Source organism: Choloepus didactylus, chromosome 21 (genome assembly GCF_015220235.1).
Source record: "Choloepus didactylus isolate mChoDid1 chromosome 21, mChoDid1.pri, whole genome shotgun sequence".
NCBI classification, from domain to species: domain Eukaryota; kingdom Metazoa; phylum Chordata; class Mammalia; order Pilosa; family Megalonychidae; genus Choloepus; species Choloepus didactylus.
Genome location: NC_051327.1, coordinates 44949975 through 44973894, shown reverse-complemented (window position 1 = coordinate 44973894; position 23920 = coordinate 44949975). Strand labels below are relative to the sequence as shown.

At 39.5% G+C, this 23920-nt stretch overlaps 1 protein-coding gene across 4 annotated transcripts in view; it reads right to left on the bottom strand.

Moving 5' to 3' along the window:
* Positions 1–22137, bottom strand: part of PDXDC1 (pyridoxal dependent decarboxylase domain containing 1) — an 84165-nt gene extending 62028 nt beyond the window's left edge. Inside the window, exon 1 of one of the 4 annotated variants that reach the window (XM_037814138.1) lies at positions 21903–22137. Coding sequence is in view for 2 of the 4 variants with exons in the window: in XM_037814140.1 (XP_037670068.1) it covers positions 21903–21923 (21 nt within the window). In the remaining 2 variants the exon portion in view is untranslated. Of the gene's footprint in view, positions 1–21262; positions 21783–21902 lie in introns of those variants that run through there. The other 3 variants (XM_037814140.1, XM_037814136.1, XM_037814137.1) reach the window with 3 other exon arrangements.
* Between the last annotated feature and the right edge of the window lie 1783 nt (positions 22138–23920).

Here is a 23920-nt window from a genome sequence, read left to right as displayed (position 1 = left end):
TGGATCATTCTCTAGAATAGACCACATGTTGGAGAACAAAGCAAGTCTCAACAAATTAAAAAAAAAAACACTGATATACAAAACACCTTCTTGTATCACAATGGAATGAAGTTGGAAATCAATAACAGGCAGAAGGTCAGAAAATTAACAAATAAATGGAGGCTAAATAACACACTCTTACACAACCAGTGGGTAAAGGAAGAAATTATAAGAGAAATTAGTAAATACCAAGAGGCAAATGAAAATGAACACACAACATACCAAAACTTATGGGATGCAGCAAAAGCGGTGTAGAGAGAGAAATTTATTGCCCTAAATGCCTCTACTAGAAGAGAAAAAATTGAGGAACTAATTGTTCACCTGGAGGAACCAGAGAAAAAGCAGCAAACTAACCCCAAAGCAAACACAAGGAAAGAAACAAGAAAGATTAGAGCAGAAACAAATGAAATTGAGAACAGGAAAACAACAGAGAGAATCAACAAAACCAGAAGTTGGTTCTTTTAGAAAAATCAATAAAATCAATGGTCCCTTAGCTAGGCCAACAAGAAAGGGGGGGGGGGGTAGAGGGAGGGAGGATGCAAATAAACAGTCAGAAATGGGAAAGGGGACATAATTACCCCACAGAAATAAAGGCGACAATGAGAGGACTATGACCAACTATATGCTAATAAATAGACAACTTAGATGAAATGGACAACTTCCTAGAAAAGCATGAACAACCAATAATGACTTGAGAAGAAATAGATGATCTCAACAAACCAGTTACAAATAAAGAGTATGAGTCAGTTACAAAGAAGCTCCCAAAAAAGAAAAGCCCAGGACCAGATGGCTTCACATGTGAATTCTAGCAAGCATTCAACAAAGAATACCAATCCTGCTCAAACTCTTCAAAAAATTGAAGAGGAGGGAAAACTACCTAACTCATTCTATGAAACCAACATAACCCTAATATCAAAGTCAGACAAAGATACCACAAAACAGAAAATTACAGACCAATCTCTTTAATGAATATAGATGCAAAAATCCTCAACAAAACACTCACAAATCAAATCCAGCAGCACATTAAAAGAATTATGCACCATGACCAATTGGGATTTACTCCAGGTATACAAGACTGGTTCAACACAAGAAAATCAATTAATGTAATACATCACATCAATAAATCAAAGTGGAAAAACCACACGGTCATCTTGATCAATGCAGCAAAGGTTTTTGACAAAATTCAACATCCGTTTTTTTATTTTAAATTTTTTTAAAATACAATTATCCAAAGATCCAAAGTATACAATCAATTGTCCCCAGTACCGTCATACAGCTGTGCATCCATCACAATTTTTTTTTCAATTTTTAGAACATTTTCATTACTCCAGAAAAGAAATACAGACAAAAAAAAAAGGAAATTCAAATCCTCCCATACCCCTAACTACCCCCACTCCATTGTTGACTCATAGTATTGGTATAGAACATTTGTTACTGCTGATGAAAGAATGTTAAAATACTACTAACTGTAATTAGTTTGCAATAGGTATATTTTTTCCGTATACGCCCCTTATTTTTTTTTAAGTTTCAGAATAGTATTTAATTTTCAGATATTTATAGTCATCTTATTTGATATCACAAAATAGTAGCAGTGTTATAAATTTTACAGACGAGGATATTGTTGCACTATTCTCACCATACATAGGTTGCAGAATAAATCTGAATACAGATCAATACTTCCCCTTCTTCCTCCTCTGTATATTTACAAACATGCCTATACATAACCCTTGCTATTCAAATTATTTTTATCTGAACCAAGGAACTAAATGCATTGAGATAATTTTGTTTTGTTTTATAGGAATTCTCACTGTAAACTATACAAGCTTACGGATCAGAGAATAAATAATTTTTTTTTTTTTTTGCCAAACCCTCTATCGGAACTCAGAAGCTAAAATGGCTCAGTATTTTTCATTAACTATGCAATAAATAGCAAATCTTGGGTCCACAATTAATGTTCTTTTGTTTCAGTGTATGAAATAGAAGTTAATAATTGTCACTTAAATTTAGTGGTTCAATGACTACAATAACAGATCTCTCCATATATAAATAGACATTTTCACCAACACTGCTCCCTATATGCCTTTGCTCTATATATCCCAAGACTATCTCCTGACAATGGCATCTAATCTCCACCAACCAGTAAAACATAATTGAGAATACACATTTTTCAATGCTCTCAAAAAGTATAAGAGTATTCCTTTGGATTTTCAAAAGAAGTCTATATTTTCAGACTTAAATTTAATAGTTTTTAATTATTCTTAGTCTAATTCCTGTTTTATCAATTAGGAAACTAAGAGTCATCTTACAAGTTAAGTGAGATGACCACATTTACAATCAGCAAGTCGGAAAAATGAGGCAACTATCTTCATCTTCTGACTTCTAATGTTTCAGAAAGAATGTCATACGATAAACCTGAGTTATCTATTTGAAACACAGTGAAAGAAATGGTAGCATGGAATAGGATGCAATACCAAGTATGTTTTCTCCTTCATAATGTCAACATTTTGCAATGTCTATTTATTCGTCTCTGAAACACTGAATTAAAATAATTTAATATAGGGTCGTGTCTTATGATGACTATGATGATAATAAAGCCAAACATATTCAATGGTCACTACATGGCTTAAAAAATGCATCTTCATCTAATATTACAGAATGTTTCTCCATCTCTCACTCTCCTTTCTTTGTTTCTCTGTCAGTAGGGCTCCCTTTAGTATCTCAAGTAGGGCAGGTCTTTCATTAGCAAAATCTCTCAGTATTTGTGAAAAATTTAAGCTCTCCCTCAAATTTGAAGGAGAGCTTTGCTGGATAAAGTATTCTTGGTTGGAAATTTTTCTCTCTCAGAATTTTAAATATGTCGTGCCACCGCCTTCTCGCCTCCATGGTGGCTGCTGAGTAGTCACTACATAGTCTTATGTTTTTTCCTTTGTATGTGGTGAATTGCTTTTCTCTTGCTGCTTTCAGAACTTGCTCCTTCTCCTCGGTATTTGACAGTCTGATCAGAATATGTCTTGGAGTGGGTTTATTTGGATTTATTCTATTTGGAGTTTGCTGGGTATTTATGCTTTGTGTATTTATATTGTGTAGAAGGTTTGGGAAATTTTCCCCAACAATTTCTTTGAATACTCTTTCTAGACCTTTACCCTTCTGGGAAATCAGTGAGTCTTATATTTGGACATTTTATATTATCTACCACATCCCTGAGGTCCATTTCGATTTTTTTTATTTTTTTCCCCATTCTTTCTTTTGTTCTTTCATTTTCCATTGTGTTGTACTCCAGGTCGCTGATTTGTTGTTCAGCTTCATCTAGTCTTGTACTATGAGTATCCAGAATCTTTTTAATTTGGTTGACAGTTTCTTTTATTTCCATAAGAACATCTATTTTTTTTATTTACACTTGCAATTTTTTCTTTATGCTCTTCTAGGCTCTTCTTCATGTCTTTTATATCCTGTGCCACACTCTTCTTCATGTCCTTTATATCCTGTGCCATGGTATCAGTTTGTTTTTAGTTCTTTGATTAATTGCTCCAGGTACTATGTCTCCTCTGATCTTTTGATTTGGGTGTTTGGGTTTGGGTTATCCATCTCGTCTGGTTTCTTCACATGCTTTAACATTTTCTGTTTTTGGTCTCTTGGCATTTGCTTAACTTGATAGGGTTCTTTTAGGATATGTATGCTAATACAAAGACTTCTCTCTAATTTGTCAGATCTACAGCTTGGTGGCATACACTTTCTCTAACTAACCAGCAGGTGGAGTCTGTGAGCCATCTATTCCCCTCAAGCCAGTTCTCCCCAACTTTGTCTTTGTGGTGTGTGGGGGTCTGATTCTTGTGGGGTCCAATTGGTGCACCAGTTTTGCGTGTGTAGTTGGTGCTGTCCACCCTGAATGTGGGGGGTGTGTCTGAGCGGTTAGGGAGTGAGGGCAGCTTTAACAATCAAACCTCCCAGGTGTTACTGGAGATTTAAGGCTGTTGCAAGAGTCTAAACCTTCAGTTCAGTCTCACCACAGACTGTCTCTGCCGCTGACCCACAAGTCCCTGGTATTGGTGTATGGTCCCTGGGGTTTCCGAGTTGGTCCCTCTTCCAAGCCGTGCCCTTCTAGGGCCTCTGCTGAGGGAAGGCTGTGCTATGTCACAAGTGCACGCTGTCCCTCAAGGGAAGTTCTGGGCCACCAGGCCGTGTAGGGGCATTCCCAGCCTGCTGAAAGGATTGCTGAATGGGGCGTGTTAATTTCACCCTTTTCACACTGCTCTGCCTTTCTAGCTCTGGGACAACTAGCTGCAGGTGCACTAAAGGCTACTGTCCACACCAGATATTGTGGTGTGTGCGCGCGTTGCTGGAACAGTTCCCGTCGCAGTGGGCTTTTTGGCGTGGCTCTGGGCTGTGGCACCAGCCCCGGGCAGGAGCATTCCCAGCCCGCCAGGAAGATGACTGTAAGGGGTGTGGTTTTTTCCCCTTTTGGCTAACCTCTGCCTTCCTAGCTCTGAGACAATTAGCAGCGAGTATGCGAAAGGCTATCATCCACGCCAGATATTGAGGTGTACTCACAGGTTGTGAAGATGCCGTTCCTGCCACGCTTCCCTGTGCAGTTCTCACTGCCGTATCTGCAGCCGCTTTTGGGCTTTTAAAAAGAGCTAGTCTGACTCCAAACACCAACCCACAGTTTCCCCATACCACAGTGTGTCTGCTGGATATTCAGCAGACTTACTCATTTCAGAACGCAGACCCCCGGTTTCACCAAGTGCACAGTCCCTGTGGATTTAGCAGACCTTGTCTAGCTGGTGCATCACTGGAACTGGTATTCTGGGTGACTTTCTGGCTTTTACCTTGTATGTTTTCACCCTGTCTCTCCTAACTGCCATCTTCCAGCAGTCTGGATCCACAGTTTTTACTTACAGATTTTATGCTGTGATCTTGGGCATTCCTTCCAATTCAGGTTGGTGTATGATGAGTGGACAGTCACGTTTGTCCCCCCACAGTTATTCCGGATTATTTACTAGTTGTTTCTGTTTTTTTTTTTTATAAGTTGTTCCGGGGGACTACCTGGCTTCCACTCCTCTCTATGCCACCATCTTAGATCCTCCCTCAATATCCTTTCTTGATGAAAACACTCAAAAGGAGAAGAATAGAAGGGATCTTCCTCAATAAGATAAAGGCAATATATGAAAAACTCACAGCTAACATCATACTCAACAGGGAAAGACTGAAATCTTTCCCACTAAGATGAGGAACAATACAGGGATGCCCATTGTCACCACTGTTATTCAACATTCTGCTGGAAGTTCTAGCTAGAGCAATTAGGCAACAAAAAGAAATAAAAGGCATGCATATTGAAGAGGACGAAGTAAAACTTTCACTGTTTGCAGATGACATAAACCTATATATAGAAAATCCAGAAAAATCTACAGCAAAACTACTAGAGCTAATCAATCAATACAGCAAAGTGGCAAGCTACAAGATCAACATGCAAAAATCAGTAGTGTTAATATACACAAGAAATGAACAACAGGAGGAGGAAATCAAGAAAAATATTCCACTTACAAAGAGCAACCAAAAAGAATCAAGTATTTAGGAATAAACTTAACCAAGGCCACAAAAGACCTATACAGAGAAAACTATAAGAAACTGCTAAAAAAAAAAAATCAAACAGGACCTAAAAAAAATGGAAGAACATACTATGTTCACAGATTGGAAAACTAAATACAGTTAAGATGTCAATTCTACCTAAACTAATTTATAGATTCAATGTAATGCCAATTAAAATCCCAACAACTTATTTTGCAAAAATAGAAAAACCAATAATCAAATTTATTTGGAAGGGCAGTGTGCCAGTTTGAATGTATTATGTCCCCCAGAAAAAGCCATATTCTTTGATCCAATCTTGTGGGGCAGACATATTAGTGGGGATTAAGTTGGAACATTTGGATTAGGTTATTTGCATGGAAATGCGCCCCACCCAACTGTAGTTGATAACTCTGATCATTTCCATGGAGGCATGGCCCCACTCATTCAGGCTGGGCCTTCATCAGTGGAGCCATATAAATGAGCTGACAAACAGAAGGAACTCAGTGCAGCTGAGAGTGACATTTTGAAGAGGAGCGACAGCCAAGAGAGACAGTTTGAAGAAAGCACAGGAGCTGCAGATGAGAGACGGCTGTTGAAAGCAGACTCTTGCTCCAGAGAAGCTGAGAGAGGACAAATATCCCAAGTGTAACTAAGAGTGACATTTTTGAGGAACTACAGCCTAGAGAGGAACGTCCTGGAAGAAAGCCATTTTGAAACCAGAACTTTGGAGCAGACACCAGCCATGTGCCTTCCTAGCTAACAGAGGTTTTCTGGACACCACTGGCCATTCTCCCATGAAGGTACCAACTGCTGATGTATTACCTTGGACATTTTATGGCCTTAAGACTATAATTATGTAACCAAATAATCCCCCTTTATAAAAGCCTATCTATCTCTGGTGTTTTGCATTCCGGCAGCATTAGCAAACTAGAACAGGCAGGATGTCCCAAACAGCCAAAAATATCCTGAGAAAGAAGAACAAAGTGCGAGGTCTCACACTACCTGACTTTAAAGAATACTACAAATCTGCAGCAGTCAAAACAGCACGGTACTGGCATAAAGATAGATATACCAATGAATGAAATCGAATTGAGTGTTCAGAAATACACCCTCTCATCTATGGATAACTGATCTTTGATAAGGCAATCAAGCCAAAGCAACTGGGACAGAGCAGCCTCTTCAATAAATGGTGTTTGGAGAACTGGATGTCCATATCCAAAAGAATGAAAGAGGACTCTTCTTTAACGCCTTAGACAAAAATTCACTCAAAATGGATCAAAGATCTAAACGTTAGCACTAAGACCATACAACTTTTAGAAGAAAATGTATCTTAAAGATCTTGTGACAGCAGGTGGTTTCCAGAACCATACACCCAAAGCACAAGCAATCAAAGAAGAAATAGATAAATGGGATCTCCTCAAAATTAAACACTTCTGTACATCAAAGGACTTTGCCAGAAAAGCAAAATGTCAGCCTACGCAATGGAAGACAATATTTGGAAACCACATATCAGACAAGTATTTAATATCCAGATATAAAGAGATCCTACAATTAAACAACAGGAAGACAAACAACCCAATTAAAAAATGGGCAAAAGATATGGACAGACACTTTTCTCAGTAGGAAATATGAATGGCTCACAAACATGAAAAGGTGCTCAACTTCACTGACTATTAGGGAAATGCAAATCAAAACCACAATGAGATATCATTTCACACCTACTAGAATGGCCATTATCAATGAAACAGAAAATTACAAGTGCCGGAGAAGATGTGGAGAAAGAGGCACGCTTACTCACTGTTGGTGGGAATGTAGAACGGTGCTTCCTCAGGAAGCTAAGTACAGAACTGCCATATTATCCAGCAATTCCATTACTAGGTATATACTCAGAGGAACTGAAAGCTAAGACACGAACTGACATTTGTAAACTGATGTTTACCGTGGCATAATTCATAATTGCCAAGAGATGGAAACAGTCCAAATCTCCATCAATAGATGAGTGGATAAACAAACTGTGGTATATACACATGATGGAATATTAAGCAGGTGTAAGACAGAACAAAGTCACAGAAAATATAATAATGTGGATGAACCTTGAGGACACTATGTTGAGTGAAGTTAGCCAGAAACAAAAGGACAAATGCTGTATGGTCTCTCTAATATGAACTAACATTAATGAGCAAACTTTGAGAGTCAAAAGCTGAGAACACAGGTTATCAGCAGATAGAAAGAGGGGAGACATCGGGTATTTGATGTTGAAGGAGTACAGAATGTTCAGCAGAATTGACTGTATAGATCCAGAAATGGATAGCATAATACTATGTGATGGTAACACAATATTGTAAGTATACTGAACAAAGATGTCTGTGAGTAAAGCTGAAAAAGGAGGGCTAGGAACAAATATGACAGAAGGAAAGATAGATCATAAAGATTGGGACTGTATAACTTAGAGAAACCTAGAATGATCAATGATGGTGACTAAACGTATAAATATAAGAATGTTTTTACATGTGGGAGAACAAATAAATGTCAACCTTACAAGGTGTGGAAAAAGGGAAGGTACTGCGGAAAAACATAATCAAAGCAAACTGGAGTCTATGGTTAACAGTAACACTGTAATATGTTTCCATTAAATGTAATAAAAGCAATATATTAAAGCTAAATGTCTATGAGAGGGGGATATAAGGGAGGGGTATGGGATTCTTGGTAGTGGTGTTATTGTCTGACATTATTATTATATTGTATTCTATGGTATTTCAATGTTATCTTTTCTATTGTTCTTTAAAATTTTTTTTGGAATAATGACTATGTTCTAGTGCTCATTGTGGTGATGAATGCACAACTATATGGTGATACTGTGATTTTATATCTCTATAAAATTGCAGGGTAAAATATAAACAGAGTGACACAAGTGCTGGAGAAAACATGAAGAGAAGGATGTACCTATTTAGTGTTGGTGGGGAAGTAGAATGGTGTAGCCTATCTGGAGGACATGTGCCAGTTCCACAAGAAGCTAAGTACGTGGGTGCCATAATGTCCTGCAACCTCATTATGGAGTATACACTTTGAAGATCTGAGAGCAGGGATACGAATGGACATTTGCACACTGGTGTTTATGGCAACAATATTCACAATTTTCAATGGATGGAGGTGGCCTAAGGGTACATCGACTGACGAACAGAATGGTGAACTGTGGTGTATGCATACAATAGAATTCTGAGCAGCTGCAAGAAGGAATGAAGCTGTGAGACACGCAACTACATGAATGGATCTCAGGGACAGCATTCTGAGTGAAGTATGTCAGAAACGAAAAGACAAACATTATAATGCCTCACTAATATGGCCTAACTACAATATGTAAACTTTTGAGACTTGAATCTTAGAGCAGAGCTTATCAGGGGAACACTTATTGTAATGGTCCCTAGATTGTAAGCTCTTATAGCAGTCACATCTGTTCCTGAGTTGTAACTTGTTTCTCCAAATTCTGAGACGCTGAGCTCTTTGTGTATAACCTGGTCAGTCTCTGGAACTTTGGGTATCTATGTGACACCTGAAACTCAGAGCTAGAGCTTGCAGCTATTAATGTCAGTATTACCCCATAAAGCAACTGTTAAAAAAGCTGAAAAAGAGTTTAGGCTTCAGTTAGAGATATGAATGAAGCAGATCTCATTAGGACTAAGGCAAATCTCATGCCAAAGGGTAAGGAACGATACAGCGTTTTAAAACTTCAACTTCTGTGAGAGACCAAGGGAAGAGATGTTTATTTGGTGCAGGATCTATCTGTATATACTGCAGCACAGTAAATAACTTAACTTGTATGGTCAGTTTGTTCGAACACCATAATTACATGGAACTTTGAATAGGAAGTGAGATCTGGTAGGTTTGTACAGGTTAGTGTGAAATCCTGATACATCTCAAAGTAATTTGGGCAGACAATAAAAATATATTTGCAGGACCCCCCTGAGGAACTGGGGGAAAATGTGGAAATGTTGGACTTCCCCAACTCAATTATTACTGATATTCTCACAAATATTGAGGACTAACAATTTAGTAGGACAAGCCCTTGATCTTGGGGCTTGCCCTTATTAAGTCTGTTATTGCAAAGAAGAGGCTAAGCCCACTTATAATTGTGCCCAAGAGTCTCCCCAAGAGAACTTCTTTGTTGCTCAGATATAGCCCCCTCTCTCTCTCTAAGCACACTCGGCTGGTGAACTCATTGCCCTCCCCTCATGTAGGACATAACTCCCCAGAGTGTAAATCTCCCTGGCAGCATGGAACATGACTCCCGGGGAAGAGCCTGGACCCAGCATTGTGGGATTGAGAAAATCTTCTTGACCAAAAGGGGGAAGCGAAATGAAACAAATTCAGTAGCAAAGAGATTTCAAATGGAGTCGAGTGGACACTCTGGAGGGCATTCTGATGTGCTATACAGATATCCCTTTTAAGTTTTTGGTGTACTGCAATATGTGCCAGTTTGGATGTATTATGTCTCCCCCAAATACCACGTTCTTTGATAAAATTTTGTGGGGGAAGACATATTTAGTCTTGATTATTTCCATGGAGATGTCTCCTCACCCATTCAGTGTGGGTCTTAATTAAATTACTGGAGCCCTTTTAAGAGCTCAGACAGAAGGAGCTCAGTGCTACAGCCAAGAGAGACATTTTGGAGATGGCCACTGAAAGCAGACTTTTTGCTGACACTTTGCTCCACAGAAGCTAAGAGAGTACAAAATGCCCCAAGAGCAACATTTTAAAGAACACACAGGAGCTGAGATAGGAGCTGGAACACAACCGGGATCAGCAGATGCCAGCATGTGCTTCCCAGATGTCATTAGCCTTCCTTCAGTGAAGGTATACTCATGTTGATGCCTTAATTTGGACATTTTCATGGCCTTCAGACTCTAAATTTATAACCAAATAAACCCCCTTTATAAAAGCCAATCCATTTCTGGTGTTTTGCATAGCGGCAGCATAAGCAAACTGGAACAGAAGAGCTAGAAGGAAATACCTGCAACTGTTGAACTAAAACCCAGTAGTAGCCTTGATTCATGAAGATGATCGCACAGCTATGTAGCTTAAGTGGTGTGACTGTGTGATTGTGAAAAATCTTGTGGCTCACACTTCCATTATCCAGTGTATGAACAGATGAGTAGAAAAATGGGGACAAAAACTAAATGAAAAATAGGGTGGGATGGGGGGGATGGAATGCTTTGGGTTTTCTTTTTTTCTTTTATTTTCATTCTTATTTTTATTCTTTTTGGAGTAAGGAAAACGTTAAAAAATTGATTGGGGTGATGAATGCACACCCATATGATGGAATTGTGAACAGCTGATTGTACACTATGGATGATTGTACGGTATGTGAATATATCTCAATAAAACTGAATTTTAAAAAACCCAGTATTACTGTATCCTCAATATACAACTCTACTCTTTAATTCCTGTAAGAGTCAGAATAGAATTGAACAAGAAAAAGGCTTATTTCCTGATAATGGACATAGAAAATATCAAGAGGTAATCAGGTAATATGGGACAAAAACAACATAAAGAAGGGAAACAGAGGGCAATGGGAGGAGAGAATGTATATGCTATTGAAGGTAAATTGCTATCTTTTCAAATTAGTAGGTTATAGATGTAGTTTGTGTAATATAAACCCCAGAGTAACCACAAAGAATTTATTTTAAAAATATACAGAAACAGGGCATAGAGAGGAGTGAAAGCTAGTCAGCCCCCTGGAACAACTAATAAACAACCAGGAACAACTAGTAAACAATCTGGAATAACTGCGGGGGGGACAAATGTGACTGTCCACTCCTCATACACCAACCTGAACTGGGAGGAATGCCTGAGATCACAGCATAAAATCTGTAAGTAAAAACTGCAAATCTAAGCCAGGAACCTCCTCTCCCCATGGCCAGAACTGCAAAGCCTCGCGGTGCTAGAGAGCAGCACTCTCCAAGCAAGCGAATATAGCTCATCTGAGCTCCAACTGGGGTTTTAATGAACAAACGTGGACTGCTCAATACAAGCTACGAATCCCCAAAAAGCAGAGAGAAGCTTTTGGTGATGACTGACCTTGGAGAGCCAGAGGACCTCTCTGGGAGGGAGGGGAAGCCCAGAGGACCGGGTGCTGTCTCTGGCCAACAGGTGAACCAAGGGTGGCCACAGACTGACCTTGAAGGAGGGCTTTCTGTCCCTTTTTTGGCTCAGTGGAGAAAGTCTCAGCCATTTTCAATTCCCAGCACTCAGACCCAGACAAGGGTGGAGACAGCAGAGTCAGAGACTATTCAAATGCAAATAACCTCTCCCTAGGGGGTGTAGATTCCCTAATAGGAAAGAGGTGGTGCCAAGCTCTACTACCCACCTTCCATTCAGAACCAGACCCCAGAGCCTGGGGGAAAACAGCCACACGCCACACCTCCTTACACTAGTCTGGAGCTACAGGCTGACAGGCACCACCTGCTGGGCAGAAAAGCACAGTGACCTGAGGTCTCACAGGGTGTGCCAATCTTCTAAGACACACCCCCAGGGAGACCTGATACTACTGCCTCCTTCCAAGACCTGAGCCCATTCAGGTCTGGGAAAACCTGACTGGGGTAACCAAGGAAACCAGATGGCTAGACAACAGAAAACTACAACCTAAACTAAAAAAAACAAAGCTATGGCCCAGTCAAAGGAACAAACTTACACTTCAACTGAGATACAAGGAATTGAAACAGCTAATGCTAAACCAATTCAAAAAGTTTCGGGAGGATTTGGCAAAAGAGATGAAACATATAATGGAAACACTGGGCATACTATAAGGTAGAAATCGAAAGTTCGAAAAAACAACTGGCAAAATCTATGGAAATGAAAGGCACAACACAAGAGATGAAAGACCCAAAAAAAGACATAAAACAGCAGATCTCAAGAGGCAGAAGAAAACACTCAGGAACTGGAGAACAAGTCACCTGAAAGCCTACACACAAAAGAACAGATAGAGAAAAGAATGGAAAAATATGAGCAACGTCTTTGGGAATGTAAGGACAAAACAAAATGCAGGAATGTACATATCATGGGTGTCCCAGAAGGAGAAGAGAAGGGAAAAGGGACAGAATCAAATATAGAGGAAATAATCAAGAAAAATTCCCCATCTCTTATGAAAGACATAAAATTATGGATCCAAGAAGCACAGCATACCCCAAACAGAATAGATCTGAATAGGCCTTTGCCAAGATACTTAATAATCAGATTATCACATGTCAAAGATAAAAAGAGAATCCTGAAAGCAACAAGAGAAAAGTGATCCATCACATACAAAGGAAGCTTGATAAGACTATGTGTGGATTTCTCAATAGAAACCATGGAGGCAAGAAGGAAGTGATGTGATATATGTAAGATACTGAAAGAGAAAAACCACCAACCAAGAATCCTATATCCAGCAAAACTGTCCTTCAAATATGAGGGAGAGCTTCAAATATTCTCTGCCAAACAGATAATGACAGAGTTTGTGAACAAGATACCTGCTCTACAGAAAACACTATAGGGAGCACTACAGACAGAAAGGAAAAGACAGGAGTCAGAGGGTTGGAACACAACTTTGGGAGATAGTAGCACAGCAATGTAAGTCCACTGAACAAAGATGATTGTGAGTATGGTTGAAAGAGCATGTGGGACACCAGAAGGAAAGAGGAAAGATAAAGACTGGGACTGTGTAACTCAGTGAAAACTAGGGTGCTCAACGACTGTGATAAAAGGTACAAATATGTTTTTCCATGAGGTAGAACAAATGAATGTCAACATTGCAAGGTGTTAAAAAATGGAGTGGCATGGGGGAAAATACAATCAATGCAAACTAGAGACTATAGTTAACAGAAACACTGTATTATGCTTCCTTTAACATAGCATAGGCAATATACCAAAGCTAAATGCATATGGGGGGGTTATAGGGGAAGAGTATGGGACCCCTGGCATTGGTGATGTTGTCTGACTCTTTATTCTACTTTAGTTTAATGCTATCTTTCCTTTTGTTGCTTCCTAGCTGTCAGGTTTTTTTTGTTTTGTTTTTCTCTCCCTCTTTCTTTTTTTCTTTTTCTCTTGTCTCTCTACCTTCTATGACTCTTCCTCCTCTTTTGTGGAAGAAATGGAGATGTCCTTATACAGACAGTGGCAATGGTGGTGAATACATAAATACATGACTATACAGGGAACCATCGATTGTTTACTTAGGATGGAATGTATGGTATGTGAACAAAACTGTCTTAAAAAAATGGGTTGATGAAGAAACCCTGAGGGCACTATATTGAGTGAAATAAGACAGACACACAAGGACAAATATTGCAGGGTCTCACTGATATGAACTAATTATAATACATAAACTCAGACATGAAATGTAAGTTATCAGGATATAAAATGAGGCTAAAGAATGGGGAGCGGTTGCTTATTATGAGCAGAATGTTCAACTAGGCTGAACTTAAACATTTGGAAAGGGACAAAGGTAATGGTAGCACATTGTGGGAATAACTAACAGTGCTCAATGGTGTGTGAATGTGGTGGAAAGGGTAAGCTCAGAGTCACGTATGTCACCAGAAGGAAAGCTGGAGGTTAAAAGATGGGAATGTAGAAAACAAGTAAATCTTGTGGTAGACAATGTCCGTGATTAACTGTAAAAATATCAGAAATCTCTCTCATGAACTAGAACAAATGTATGACACTATAAGTAGAAGTTAATAATAGAGGGGCATATAGGAAAAAAATATACCTATTGCAAACTATATACTACAGTTAGTAGTATTTTAACAAGCTTTCATCAACAGTAACAAATGTACTATACCAATACCATGAATCAATAATGGAGGTGGGGTGGTTAGGGGTATGGGAGGATTTGAGTTTCCTTTTTTGAGTGTGCCTTCATTTCTTTTCTGGAGTAATGAAAATATTCTAAAAATTGAAAAAAAAAATTAATTGTGGTGATGGATGCACAGCTTTATGGGCAAGTGATTGTATACTTTGGATCTTTGGATAGCTGTATGGTATGTGAACATTCTCAATAAAAATATATATATACAGAAACAGTAATGAGAAAGGGATCAGTCAGATACATAAAAAAAAAAAGATCAACTATCAGAAAATGAGGCGGCAACAAAGGAAGATAGAAGAAAACAGAATTACAGACCAATTTATCTTATGACTTTAAAAATCCTCAACAAAATACCAGCAAATCAAACCCAACAGTTCATTAAAAAAAATTATACACAATGATCAAGTGGGTTTTATTCCAGGTATGCAAGGGTGGTTTAACATACAAAAATTGATGCAGAAAAAGCACTAGACAAAATCCAGCATCCTTTCTTGACAAAAATACTTAGGAAACTAGGAAAAGAAGGAAACTTCTTCAACATGATAAAGGGCAAATATGAAAAACCCACAGCTAACATCATACTCAATGGTGAAAGACTGAAAGCTTTTCCTCTAAGATCTGGAGGACAAGGATGTCCACTGTCACCATGGTTATTCAACATTGTTCTGGAAGTTCCAGCCAGAGAAGTTAGGCAGAAAAAGAAATAAAAGGCATCCAAATTGAAAAGGAAGAAGTAAAACTTTCACTGTTTGCAGATGGTATGATCTTACATATGAGAAATCCCAAAAGATCTACAACAAAGCTACCAGAGCTAATAAACAAGTTCAGCAAGGTGGCAGGGTATAAGATCAACATGCAAAAATCAGTAGTGTTTCTCTACACTAGTAATGGGAAATCTGAGGAGGAAATCAAGAAAAAAATTCCATTTACAACAGCAACTGAAAGTATCAAATATCTAGGAATAAATTTAACCAAGGGTGTTAAAATTTGCTAAAAGCAATCAAGGAAGATCTAAACAAATGGGAGGACAGTCCATGTTCATGGACTGGAAGATTAAATATTGTTAAGATCACAATTCTACCCAAAATGATTTAGAGATTCAACATAATCCTAATAAAAATTCCAACAGCCTACTTTGCAGTACCAACTATCAAACTTATTTGGAAAGGTAAGGGGCCATGAATAGCCAAAACCATCTTTTAAAGTCACTTCCTGACTTTAAAGCTTATTACAAAGCTACTGCGGTCAAAAGAGCACGGTATTTGCAAAAGAATAGATACATAGACTATGGGAATCAAATTGAAAGTTCAAAAATAGACCCTCACATCTGTAACCAACTGATTTTTAGCAAGGCTGTCAAATCCACTCAAGCAGGAAAGAATACTCTTCAATAAATGGTGCTGAGAGTACTGGACATCCATATGCAATACAATGAAGGAGGACTCCTATCTGAAACCATACACAAACATTAATTCAAAATGGGTCAAAGACCTAAATATAAGAACCAGAACAATAAAACTCCTAGAAGAAAACGTAGGGAAGCATCTTTAGGATCTTGCAATAGGCGATGGTTTCTTAGACTTTACTCCCAGAACACAAGCAACAAAAGAAAAAATAGATAAATGGGACCTCATAAAAATTAAAAACTTTTGTGCAACAAAGGACTTTATAGGTGAGTGAAAAGACAACCCATTCAACAGGAGCAAGTATTTGGAAACCACATATCCTATAATGGTTTAATATCAAGACTATATAGAGAATTCCTATAACTCAACAATAAAAAGATAAACAACCCAATTTAAAAATGGGCAAAAGACTTGAATAGACATTTCTCCAAAGACGACGTACAGATGCCTAAAAAGCACATGAAAAGATGTTCAACATTATTAACCCCTAGGGAAATGCATATCAAAACCACAATGAGAGACCATTTCACACCCACCAGAATGGCTACTATTAAAAAAACAGAAAATTACAAGTGTTGGAGAAGTTGTGGAGAAATAGGAACACTCCTTCATTGCTGGTGGGAATGTTAAATGGTGCAGCCATGGTGGAAAAGTTCTGCAGTTCCTCAGAAAACTAAGTATAGAATTACCATATGACCGGCAATCCCTGTTCTAGGCATATACCCAAAAGAATAGAAAGCAGGAACTTAAACAAACATTTGCACACCAATGTGGCATTATTCACAATTGTCAAAAGATGGAAACAACCCAAGTGTCCATCAACTGATGAATGGATAAACAAAATGTGGGTATGGTATATCCACAAAATGGGATACTATTCAGCCATAAAAAGGAGTGAAATTCTGATACATGTGACAATATGGATGAACCTTGAAGATATATCCATGTTGGGTGAAATAAGCCAGACACAAAAGGACAAATATTGTATTATCTCACTGATATGAAATAATTAGAATAAGCAAACCACAGAGTTAGAATCTAGAGTATAGATTACCAAGGACTGAGTTGGGGGTAGGGAATGGGGCTTAATTAGTACAGAATTTCTATTTAAGTTGATTGTAAAGTTTTGGAATTGGAGGGTAGTAATGGTAGCACAATATTGTGAGTATAATCAACAGCACTGAATTATATATGCAAATGTGATTAAAAGGGGAAGTTTTAGGTCATATACATTAATAGAATAAAAATTAAAGGATAAAACACAGGACTGTACAACAGCGAAACCTAGTGTAAATGATATAGACTATAGTTAATAGCACAATTATAAAAATGTTCTTTTATGAATTATAACAAATGTACCACTCCAATGCAAGGTATTAATAGTAGGGTGGTATATGGCGAAAAAATACACCCTAATGTAAACTATGGACTATAGTTAATATACAATTTTAATATTCTTTCATCAATTGTAACAAAGGTACCATAGTAAAGCAAAGTGATAACAATAGGGAGATACATGGGAACGCTGTATTTTTTACATGATTTTTCTGTAAATCTACTTCTCTAATTAAAAAAAAAAAATTTTAAGGAGAAATGGTGTTCTTTTCCCTTGATTTGTGTGCTATCAGCAATAACATGAGGCTCAATTATAAAGTAAGAATCTACCTTACATTTATACTAAATACACACATACACTTTAGAAAGCCTAATTCTGAACTAAATATTCTATCCTAAAGAGAAAGTCTCTTACATAAAATCTTTCCTGGTCACTTACTCCATATGTTCCCTGCTTGTTTCTTAATATCTGTGATACTCTTTACCCCCTTGCTGTATAAGGATTTGTCTAAAAACGAATGCCCTTACTAGAACGTAACCTCCTGGAGAGATCATGCAGTATTCACCTTATGTCCCCCTCAGCACTCAGCACTAGGTTGTGACTGATACCAAACAGGTTTCTGCTTTAGGTAAAAACAGATGACATTAATCTCAAACTATCCTTACCTATAATTATAAGTCATAATTCTACAGGATCTAGTATAGCTAGCGGAACAAACATGGGGCTGAGAACCACCAACAGCTCTGCTACTAACTACTTCTACAACCTGGAGTAAATCAAGAATCACTGAGGCCATAAACTTTTAGGATCAGGAACTCTGTACCATGGCTAAATCCCATTAGTGTTCCCTGACACCTAGCATTCAATAATCATTTACCACCACAGCCACCAGATACCTGTATGCAAAATCATCACCTAGGTGAATATGTAAGGATCGGCCCATCAACTCTTCACAGAAGTCTTCCTGTCTTATACAAAAGAGTGATATCTACAAACGCATAAGCACAAAGTAGTCATAGGCACAAATTGGTCATTTCAAGCTTGGCTACTAGGGTTCTTTTCTTGCACTTTTTAAGTGGAGTGCAGGAATAGAAATTCTGGCAGTCCCCATCAGTAAGCAGTGATCAGGAATGTTCCCTTCATGCTGCTCCTGCTGCCCTTTATAAACTTTGAGTATAACAGGAAGGCGATAAAGAATTCTCCAAACAGGCCCGAAGGGGAAACTTAGCTCAGTAGGAGTACAAGAATTCAAAATAGGCTGAGTTGTAATTATTTAGGTCAGAAACAGAGTGAAAGTTGCCCCTTTCAGAGACGAGAATTCAACATAACAACAAATAAGTTACATTGTGTCTAGCTTTTTAGCCCCATCCAATAGAATTTTCTGTGTTGAAAGAAATGTTCTATATCTATGTTGTCCAAAATGGTAGCAACAAGCTATACATGACCGTTGAACACTTGAAATGTGGCTAGTGTGTCTAAGGAACTGAATTTATAATTTTAATTATTATTTTATTTTAATTATTTTAATTATCAAAATGTAAGTAGCCAAATGTGGCCCAATGGCTACCATACTGGACAGCATAGCTCTAGATGCTTTAAGTCAGTGATTCTCAACCAGGAGTAATTTTGCCTCCCACTCCAGGGATCATCTGGCAATGTCTAATGTCATTTTGGGGTATCACAATTGGGGAGGAAGGGGATCCTACTGGTACCTAGAGGCCAAAGAGGCTGCTTAACATTCTACAAGGCACAACAAAGAATTATTTGGCCCCAAAATGTCTGTAGGGCCAAGGTTGAGAAACTCTGCTCTAAGTTTACTTAAGGATGGAATTGAAGTAAATGAAAAACAAATTGCAGCACACCTTGTCTAAACGTAATACCCAGGAAGAATGAGATTTTCTGCACAAAATGAAAAAGGCCTAGGCTGCTTTACAAGTTTAAAGTAGCAGAATTTTATTAAAAAGTGTACATGAACAACTTATTAAGATCATCATCAGAGTAATTACTACCTGCAGCATTTTCTTACTTGAAATTAACAAAAGTAAACACTATGAGACAAGATGATATGAGTAATTTATCTGATTACCCAAACTTTTACAAGGTCTTAGATATACTGCACTGGAGGACTGAAGCCCCCACTCCCCTCCCTGTTTGAAATTTTGTTCCCTCAATTAACCTATCTGGTTTCTTGAGATGTCACTAATTTCAGATACAAGAAAACTGATACTGTGTGAAAGAAAAGCAAATCAAGACCAAAAACAAAAACAAAAAAAGGCTGTTGTTGAAGGTCTGCAGAGAATCATATATTGACCAAAGAACATGTACTGAGTGTTTCTACTAAATGATAATAGCACATTACATTTTAGAGTGAGAGATATTACTTGAAATTTTAGAAGATGGGTATCAAATAACACTGTTTCCTGAGGCAGTATAAATTACGCAAGGATCAGTTTAAATGGGATCATTCAGAATTGCTGAAATAGTTCTCAAATTAATATTAGCAAAGTAGAATTTAACCCAGAATGGTCTAATCCTCAAGGAAACAGAATATTGTGTTTACTTTTATTCAAACTACTTTTCAGAACCCAAAGTCCTCAACATCACATTATGGCAATGCTTTTTCTTTTCTGCCCACTTAGCACAACAGAAATTGTTTATTACACACAAGCCTCTTTATTACTTTAGGAAATATAAAAATAAGATGCAGTCCTGTTCTGAAAAAGTTACATTCAGAATTTTCACACTGGCTTTCAGCAGAGACTTCCAGCCCACATGTTCTGAATTCCTAAAAGATCACTGCAATTTTCGTGAGGGCTCCAGTGTTCAGCATGCTGGAGTTTCAGTATTTCTTCAAATCTTCATTTGAAGAGTTGAAGATCTTTTATTATCAATTAACACTTAGGAGCACCCACTGTAATCTAATCAAATGCCAAAAAAAGTAATGTTTAATGCCAGATTCCAGCCCACTCTGTCTTGCAGATTTGTCTATAAGAAACTATTCTTGGAGGAAAGATCACCCTAGTTCTTTAGGTATCTAACTGAAATGACACAAAGCCCACCCCACCTTAAGAAACTGGAAAGGAAACAAACTGAAGGGCCATTTTTAGCATCATCATTTGTATTCAGACTGGTATTACACACATGATTCAGAGCAAGGTTTCCCAGCCTCAGCACTATTGACATTCTGAGCAGGATAATTCTCTGTTGTGGGGGACTGTCCTGTGCATTGTAGAATGTTTAGCAGAATCCCTGGCCTCCACCCAGTAGGTGCCACCCTGCCCTAACCCCGCCTCTCTCCCAGTTGTGGCAATCAAAAATATCTCCAGTGGTTGCCAAATGTCCTCTGGGAAATAAAATCGTTCCCCGGTTGAGAACTACTGATGTAGACTGAAACTCAAAGTACCAAAAGTAGACTCTGTGCTAATCAAAAGCCTGAAAAGACTTGATTTCTCGCCAGGAAAACATGGGACATTCATCAAAGAGGCAGCTCAAAAAAATAGATTTTTCTTTTCTTGACTGCCTTCCACTCAACTTATGCTAAACCACCCAGGTGGAAGATATTCCATCGTGTACTCGTGAAGACATCTGGGGGCACTTGTACAATTACTCCTTTCCCCAGTGACAAATGAACAAATATATAGAATCTACTGCATTGAAAAATGGCAAAATGTTATTTCTGCCAGTTCAAAATTAAAAACGAAGCAGACTAAGAACACTAGCATTGCTCCTGAATTCCACACGTATGAGAAACTGGGTCTAGAGCAAAGTGGAGAAGCAGAACCCCAAGCTTGAACAGGCAGAAGGAGTTTGAGGGAAGGGAGAATGTCAGTTACCATAGATAGGAACACATCAAGAAATCCAACCACTGTTCTCATTTACAAGCCTTAAATTCGGGACAATTAGAATCCATTCCGCATACCAGAGCAGTCAGCCAGGTTTATCACGCTGCTGTTCCCCAAGGGGAAACAAGAGGTAGGCGCTGCTACAGTGGATTCCCTCTATCGTAATGGGGGAGTTAGGAAGCTGTGGCGCAGCTGTGATGCCCGAAACCAAATTCAAGATCTGAAGAATACCCACCCCTTTCTGGACCCCAGAGGTTTTTAACCGGTGATCAGAAGCTACAGCATCAGAATCATCTGCGGAACTTGTTAAACACGGAGATCCGGGTCCCGCCCCCGGCAAGAGGCTCTGAAGGGAGGGCTGAAAATCTGGATTTTTACCAAGGGCCCCAGAAGATTCCTATTCACGCTGAAGTTGGGAAACCACTGCTTTAACATTTTTCTTCCCAACTTTGGAGACCTACAGGTTTGTAATTGGTTCCGAAATAACTAGGGGCTTCTTCCAGGGGCTTCCTGGGGCCGCAAACTGTTAGCTCCTGACACCCAAAAGGACAAGCGGATCTCAGGCCGGCCCCTCACGGAACCCTGTCAGGGACCTAGGTCGGCCCCGCGGCCCTTGCCTGCAGGCCCCTCGCGGCCCCGGGCAGAACCCAACCCGACCCGGCCCTTCTAGGCCCTAGCGGCCCTCGGCCCGGTGACAGGATCAGACCAAAGCCTCGGGCACCGAATCGGACGCCCTCGCGGCCAGGCCTCCGCAGGCGGACCCATTAGCCCCCGGCCCTCTCTCCTAGTCACAATGGCAACTCGCTACGAGAAGACAGTCCGCCGTGGAGGCGGGGACCCCGGGCTGCAGCGCCACCCTCCCTCCCTGTACGGACCTTCTCGAGGGACGCGTCCATGGCTGACGCGGTCGGCGGATCCCGATGGTGGCTCGGCGGTCCCGGAAGCTACTTCCGCCTCCCGCGCCCTGCCGCGGTTTCCACGCTGGCAGCTCTGACGTCCCCCGCGCCCGGAGCCGGCGGCCAGAGAGGAGGAGGAGCCGCCTGGGGACGCCACCGGGTGGGGGACCTGAGGGAAGCCCGGAGGCGGGGTCCCGACCGGGGGGTGCCCTGTGGGCTTCCGTACCTGGCCCTCACGCCGGCCAGCCCTAAAGTCCCCAGGTGAGAGGGGGAGGAAGGACGGTCACTGTTTTCAGAGGCCTGTTGCAAACCATCAGAAAGAAGAAGAAGAATCACAGGGTATTATTCGTGTGGTGAAACGCTTGCACTATTAGTAACGCACCTGAGCTTCCGGGACCAAGCTTCCAAGACCCCCCGTCATCTTCCCTTAGGAATGGAACAAGCCTTTCTACGCCAAAGGCGGGGCGAGCGAGAACTCTTGGGCATGCGCAGGATTGATAGTTTCCTTGGTGATTCGAGATTTGAGGATTTCAAGAATTGGGCTTCTGAGCGATCGCTCTTCTGAAGAGATGTGGATCAGAGCTGAATTATTTGTCCCGGACCCTACCATAGAAGTCTAGACGGAAAAGACTTTTTGAGACAGCTGGTCGAATCTCCTTCATGTCCAGCCACAATTATGATGGATGGGCAATAATATTGAATAGTTGCTGCTCTTCCATTTTATCTTATAATAAACCTATGATGTAGAGATCATTATTCTCTCGATTTCATAGTGCCGTGCTAGGTAGGATTCAGACCCAAGCACCCTGTCTCCGGTGCCTGTACGCTATACTGTGCCCCTCCATAGCTGCTTCCACCTTTGCTATCTAATAGTAATGTGTTTCTCAGGAATGAGAAAGGGCGTCATTTTGCTTGTTATATTCCTTGGACCCTAAAGAGGAAAACTGAGATAGTTTACTTGCGGTTGCAGTCAGTCAAACTCTTCACCACTAGATAACCAATGACGTTGCAACCACAAAAATCATTCCCTTCCTCTCCTGTTTGATAACCCTCTTCCGAAATCTGTGTAAATGAATGCGTCATTTTGTATTACGTAGTAATAACCTATTTTGAGCTATCTCACTTGTATTTGGTAAATTGTCCAGATTTCCTTTCTACTAAAGGAAACCTAAAGTGCCGGTTTAGAGTGTACTTGTAGGAACTGTTCTGATTTTCCAAAGAGCTCAGCAGACAGAAGGAATGATCGATTTATATCTTCCAGGAACTGAAAGTCGAATGTACTACTGCTTGAACAAAACTAGTCATTTTTTTCAACATGTTATGAAAATTTTCAAACATTTAGAAAAGTTGAAAGAACTGTGCAGTGAACACCCTTGTGCGCCCTACCCAGATTCTAGGATTAACATTTTGCTATATTTGCTTTATCACGTATGTATCTATCTACCCACCCATCAATATATCTTATGTTTTGATGCATTTCAAAGTTTCAGACATCAGTCTGCTTCATCCCTAAACATTTCAGCCTGGGTATCATTAAAAACTAGTAATTTTTAAAGCCACTTCCAAGTATCAGTTGATTACATTACCAAGTAGATTCCACAAAAACAGATACTGGAGAGATGAAAGTGAACTTTTCTATTTTAAGAGGAGATTATGGAAATCCAAACTGAAGATAGTGGGAATAATTGACTATTGACTGCCATCTCTTGGACAGGTGCTAGAAATACATACAAGGGGAAAAAAAAAAAAGAGTCTCTGCCCTGGAGACAAACACTGTTTAGGACCAAGAGCTTTCCTTTAGAGCCCAGGAGGAGATCTGTGAAGGAACCATACCCCAAATTTTGTGTGTGTAAGTTCATTTTTCTGGGGAAAGTAACCATAGCCTTCATTTTATATTCAAACAAGTCTATGACATAACCCACCCCCACCCCCCAGGGTGAGGGGTGGAGGGAGACTTAAGCCATTTGGCTTGCAAATGGACAGATATTTAAGCTGAT